Raw genomic sequence first — 6461 nt, 5'->3', positions numbered from 1 at the left:
AAAGGTCATATTTGGTTGGTGCTGTCAATCACTTGAGGATTGCATCATCCCAACAGTGGTTTCTGATATTCGGACTGAAAGCTTTTGAAGGTGGTTGGTGGTGGTAATATAATTCACAGACGATGATGATGATGATGATGGTGGTGGTGTCATCTTCCTCGAGGGGCCTCCTGAGGATGATTGGCAGGTGAGAAAGAGGCGGGAAATCCTCACGCTGGATAATCCTCGCCACTAATCTAATCCCCACTATACACACACAGTGGAGTGAGCACATGCGCGTGCGTCTGAGTAGATGTGGCTGCCGGCGAAAGATAACAGGGAAATTATGAATGATTTTTTTTTTTACCCCTAAAAACACAAACATACAAAACAAACATTTGAGTTTGTTATATTTCCTTTTTTTACGTAAGTAGGTTAAAAAAAGTAATTTAATGCACAGTATGTCATTAACATTTGCGTGTATTACTTATGATTGATTTATTTTTAACATATTATGTCATTGTTACTTTTAACTGTCACTTTTAAAATGTTATTCAATGAAGACACCCTGAACTTCAGCGACATTTATTACGTCCAGTGGTCAACGTGAAATGGCGTCATCTAGTGGAAGACAATTGCCAACGCATGTTTTACTTTGCAGCGCGTGTACACGCCCGCGCACACCCGCACACACAAATTTTAGTGTATCAATCGAAGTAGTACTTCTGCACAAAGATGGAGCTGATGCCTCTGAAGACAGGAGAGAAATTGTAGATGAGGGCTTGCTCCTCCTCTGCAGGGCTCGAAAACGTATGCTGGTTCTTCATCGCTGAAAAAGAGAAGACGACGATGGTGAAGGAAGCCAGAAAGGAAAAGAGGCACAGAGGAAACCAAGGAAAAACGGAAGGCGGCAAGGGAGGACAGTTAACTAAGTAGCGAGGAAGGAATACTTGAAGAATATAGGAGTGATTTTTTTTTTTGGTTTCCATTTGATTTTGCTAATCTTAAATGTAATGCATGTGCTGTAATTTAATTAGGCATGCATTAGGAACACAATGACTGATTGATTGAATTATAAAACAGGTTGTATTGATCATGACCCATTCCGTTGTTTCAGGTGTGAAAAGAAAGATGAGCTTGTTTGCGAGGGCAAAGGGCAGTTGGGTAACGATGACGTCACAGAAGAATCTGCCATTCAGGCAACGGACACAACATCATGCAAAGCGAGTAGGCGATCGGACCAGAAGCCGCTGCAGACTCGGGTTTGAAACTGTTGCTTTTGAACTTGGCATGGGCCGCTAATCGATTTTTGGAACTTTCGCCAAGCCTCGGTCAGATTTGTTTGGAATCGCTATGTTGGTTAATAAACAAAGGAAGGCAAAGTGGAAATCTGACCAAGAGCCACGTCGGCACCGCTCGGCCCTTCTGCTAAGAGAAAAAGGTCATCCTTGCTCGTAGCCAACAACAGAAGGCGGGTGGGACGGTATAGCTCGGCGTTGCATTCACCTTCTGAGACAAAGAAACTGGCCGTGTAGAAGGACGCTCGGACAGCCTGGGTGGCGTGGACCATTCCGGGCTTGTCCACCCACTCAAATGGGGATTTCTCGGGGTGCCACTGCACAGCGTAAAATGGGTAATGCTGGGCTGAGAACGCAAACACAAACGGATCAAAATCTTTTATCTGGCCCGAATTTGACAATGGGTGGGTGGGGGGGGGGGGGGGGGCAGAACCTTCCATGGTAGAGATGAAGTCCGTCGTGCCGTCCGTGTTGGTGGACAGAACCTTGTAGAACCTCTTCAGCTTGCCATTACGGCTGAAGTTCTGACGGGTCAGTACGCGGGCGGCAGCCAGTGACGAGACAGTATTTAGAAAGCACACACAGACGGGAGTAATGCGTGCCGACCAAAGTACCTGAAGCGAGAGACTCCAGCTGTGGAAGTTGGCGGTGATGTTGTCCTCGGACAGAGACTGCATCAAGTCGTTGGGGAAGTTACGGAACAAACGGCTGGACGAGGAGTCTGGACAGAAGGGAAACGAAAAGACTAGAGTCGCTTGGCAAGTAAGTTGCTAAGTTTTAGCTAGCTAGGCAGGAAGCTAAGTGGCTAGGCAGGCAGGTGGGAAGCCTTGATGAATTTTCTGACAAACACAAGCGATACATTAATTTGTATTACAAAAAATAAATGTCAGACTAATTAAACATTCATCATTCAGTTTTACAGGAAAAGGCAAATGAATCACCATTTCATATGTGAGACAGTTTATCTACCTACTTCAATCACCATTGTAAACTTATAACTTTAGTTATGCCAAACAAATGTGATGTGAACGTAAATAAATATTTTTCCCCTGAATGCCAAAAAGTATTATACGAACACATGACGGGTATCCCCATTACCTTCGATTTTTTTTTTTTACTGGTGCAGAAAACAACATTCAATATTAGCGGCCATTTTTTTTTCCATCACCGGTCTTAGATATTCCCCTCAAGAAGTTGCAAGACAGGAAACACACGGAAAAATTATGCAAGCGCGCCCGACGCGGTAGTCTTGCGCAAGACCTCACCCGCCGTGAAGTTGAGCGGCAGAGCGGTGCTCCTGGTGTCCGTGATGGTCAGCAAGTTCCTGTCGGCCGTCAACAATGTCAGCTGCTGGAAACCCTGACAGGTACCCCATATAGGGAAGTAGTCACCAGCGTTGTTGGCCTGCAGAGGGCGCAAGGACGTTTGCGCCATACATTAGCGATTGGAAAGTCTCATTTGGTCTTCAAACGACATAGCTTGTAGCAGGTAGGAACTCGTAGGAAATTGGATCAAAGTCGGTAGTGTCGCTTGGAAGCTACCTTGAGAGCGAGGCGGTAGAAGATCTTGGCCGCTCGCGTGGACAGCGACGTCTCGATGTCCACATTTCCGCCCGGTAACAGCAACCTGGACAAAACAACAAGAAAATATGCTGTCATGTTTTCAACACCAAAGAAGACGACGACGACGAAGAAGCAACTTGCTCAGCTCACCCGTTAATTGTGGAGAATATCTGGACATATTCCTCTTCGGTACGATTGATCCTGGCCACAAACGTACGAATAAAGGTGATATTAGGAAGAGGCATGTCATAATTAGTTACTACCATCCGTTACGACACTGCAACAATTGATGACTCGTCGCAAGCCCTTCAATGGGATGTTCATTTTGATGTTAGCATTAAGCTAACAGGGGCATTCTTCAGAAAAAAAAACTGAACAAACTGGTGTTTGCTTGTTTGAAATCAAAGGTTTGATGTTTGAGTGTCAACTTGTATTGGGAGTGCCATTAAATAGCCTGAAGCCTCTCTTTGGAGCTCCACCTTGACAAACTGCTGCTTGATGTTTGCGAGCCGAGCTGACTGCCACCACACGGCGCTTGCACCTCAAGTTGGAGCACTCAAGTCAAATGAACGAACTCGCCGATCGACTCAAGTCAGGCCGCTCGTATTCGAGGGGCACGGCCGCACCTGCTTTGAAGTGAATTGGTTGCGCCTTGAGAAGAAGTCGGGCCAAGCACCAAACTAGAAAAAACAGTTGTCACGACATTTCCATATTCACTGTTGAATTTGTCAGTCGTCGGGAAATCCTATGACCAGGTTCCGACTGTGAAATCATTGAAAGAGAAAATATTCCTGCCCTCGTGCCGCAAAGCAACATGAGCCTGTTGTGAAAGGTGCGACTTTCGCTCATAATGCTGCTTGTGTGTAAATGTGTGGGCGGGCCTATGCAAATGAGGCACCGGCACACTCGGCGTCATTGGTCAATTTGTCCGAGCGCATCCCACCAAATAAGGACAAGAATGACGTGCAAGGAGAGACTTTTGGGGAATGGGAACATCAATGCGCCATTTCCCATTTGAAAAGTGCCAAATTAGACTTGTGTCTTTCTCTTCACTCCTATAAAACGTTTGGCCTGTGAAAGCTTCGTCAACGGCTTTCTTCTTTTTGGAAGTCCTCAGCTAAGACGGGAACCCTCACCTCCAAGCCGCAAAGCATCGGCGCTAACCACCATGCCAACGTGCGCCCCCCCCCCTTCCCCCCGCGCACCATACCTGATGGGAACCACGCGTGCGCCGGCGCTCTCCAAATATTTCACGTAGCAGGCGGCGATGTAGGAGGATCCCGTGGCAAAGGGGTCTTCTGGCAGGATTTCTTGCGTCAGCACACCTGCGAGCGCCAAGCGAGCCAAATGTGTAGTCGCAAAAGAGAAACACGCTTTGGCCAGCTGCTGATGACAAACATGCAATCGGGCAATCATGAAGCAGTGGCGCAGCTAACGTGGTAGTCTTGGCCACCTCTGGCCTCCATCACATCTCGGGGGGGGAAAAAGATGGATACCTGTAACTTTGTTTGTTTTTTTTCACGTGGATTTCTTAGACCCCTTGATACGGCAACTTATTTGTTTGAAGTGCATATTTAAAGAGCTCCAACAGAATTTGTCTCAAGTAAACAACATTTCAATTCTCAGAGACAACATCAATCAAAATCGTTCCTCTCACGCCACAGCAAACAATCAAGGTGACTTTTTTTTTTTAAACGTAACTTGCTTCTGATTCAACAGCTGACAAAATAGCTAAATTTGAGTCTATTATTTTACATGAAGGGGTCACTGATGGTGTAGTGGTTCACTCGCTTGACTTGTGTGCGGGCAGCGTGGGATCGGTTCCCACTCAGTGTGGATGTGGGTGTGAATGGGTGTTTGTCTCTCTATGTGCCCTGCGACTGACTGGCGACCAGTCATTTGGTCTGCCTTCTGCCCGAAGTCAGCTGGGATAGGCTCCAGCAACTTCCCGCGGCATTGTTCAGGATATCCGCTGTTGAAAATGGATTGATTGATGGATGGATGGATTATTTGACCTGAACATTTAGGAGCAAGGTCGTTGTGAATCCTCAACATACTCAAATAGCACTGAAATTTTGGAATGGAATAATAAAACAAGTAGATTTAACTCAAAAGACATTTACCGTTGAATATGTTCAAACTGAGCAAGTGCGTTGTTTCAAAAGCTTCAAATTTCAGTTTTGTATGCATTTCATGTCCTCAAAAATGCTTATAACGTTTGTGTGTGTGTGTGTGTACAAGAAATAATGAAGACCACTGCGAAATGATCAATTTCTCAGATTTTGCTATTTAGGCTGCAGGTTTTGTCGTAAGATCCTTTCAAGAACGTCATCGAAGCGTTCCATTTGATTGACTTGGCAGGTTTCCACAAAGATTACACAATGCACACTTTTGTCAAATAAAATAAAACACCACTTGTCACACACAACACGTAGAAAAACCTGCAGGCTCCATCTGCACCTTTGAAAACAAATTCAGATTTAGCAGAGCCCCCCATTAGCACACCGAAGGCAAGCAAAGGTGAAACGTCGCCCGTGCAACGCGCTGAATCTCGCTAGTCACGGTGACCTTCCGGAACATTCCTTGCATGTGCACGCCACGAACCGACCCCCGGTCGGGACTCACCGATGATGGGCCGCTGGTTGGGCAGCTCCTTGGCCGCCGCCACCGAGCACAGCAACGCGGCCGCGGCCAGCAAAGCCGCAATTCCCGCCTCGGTCGAAACGCTCATCCTGACGTGGGGCCCGCAGCAAGCCAGATGGAGAACGCAGAGGTGGACGATGTGTTCCGAGAGACTTACTCGCCTACGCGCACGCACTAGCAACTGTGGAGCAATGCACACGCGGGTCTCATTTCGGAATGCTAGCCCCGCCTACCCAAAAAGCTACCGGAAACGTCATTGGGTACGCCAGTCTGCTCGATGCTTGTGATATTGGTACAGCATCATTCCATCGTGCGTCCATCCATTCTCAATACAGTACAGCTCGGCTCGTCCTGGAGTGTATAGGGGGGGGGGGGGGGGGGGGTACACTGCAGCCTACTTCAGCTGAATACGGGCGAAAGGCGGACTGCACCCTGAACCGGGCGACAGTCAGTTACAGGGCACATATAGAGACAAACATACAGAACCACACCGTCACTGAGTGGGAACCGATCGCAAGCTACTCGCACACAAGTTTGGCGAGTTTCCCACGACACCATCAGCGACTCGATAGTGATACCAATAATCAAGCTACTGTTGTATTTTAAATATTTTTTTCTGTTAAATGTAATGGTTTTTTTTAAATCCAAATTGAACTTTTTGATACTTAACCTTGTCATAATAACCTCAATGAAAACATCTGGATTGCTGTTTAATTAATGTGGCACATGTAACGGTAATCTTCATATTCATAGCCCGACACTATCCCGCACATGGAGAAACGCCTGCCACTGCTTCTAGTCTCAGTACCTCCTGTCTTGTTTGGATTTTTATGGTCACATTGATTCGCTTATTTGCCATTAAACTGGTGTTTTCTTTTTACACTCGGTCTTGCACTGCAGGTCAGAGTACACTAGAAAAATTACGCCCTCTGCTGGCAGATAGTATCATTGCTGTTAAATTGAAGCTATTCTCAGGAGT

The 6461-nt window shown here is 46.6% G+C and overlaps 1 protein-coding gene across 1 annotated transcript; it reads right to left on the bottom strand.

Moving 5' to 3' along the window:
- Nucleotides 1-548: 548 nt before the first annotated feature.
- LOC147201707 (gamma-glutamyl hydrolase) lies at nt 549-5822 on the bottom strand. The gene is made up of 9 exons (XM_086118835.1): nt 5465-5822; nt 4050-4164; nt 2990-3040; nt 2819-2903; nt 2543-2681; nt 1892-1998; nt 1711-1801; nt 1486-1623; nt 549-808 (listed from the first exon to the last, which is right to left on the bottom strand). Exons 1-9 carry the CDS (start codon nt 5568-5570, stop codon nt 687-689), a joined length of 954 nt encoding a protein of 317 aa, XP_085974961.1. The 5' UTR covers nt 5571-5822; the 3' UTR covers nt 549-686.
- Nucleotides 5823-6461: the final 639 nt, after the last annotated feature.

This window comes from Hippocampus guttulatus, chromosome 8, assembly GCF_054856545.1.
Source record: "Hippocampus guttulatus isolate MCC_2025c chromosome 8, RoL_Hgut_1.0, whole genome shotgun sequence".
NCBI lineage: Eukaryota > Metazoa > Chordata > Actinopteri > Syngnathiformes > Syngnathidae > Hippocampus > Hippocampus guttulatus.
This window is presented reverse-complemented; position numbering and strand designations above follow the sequence as displayed.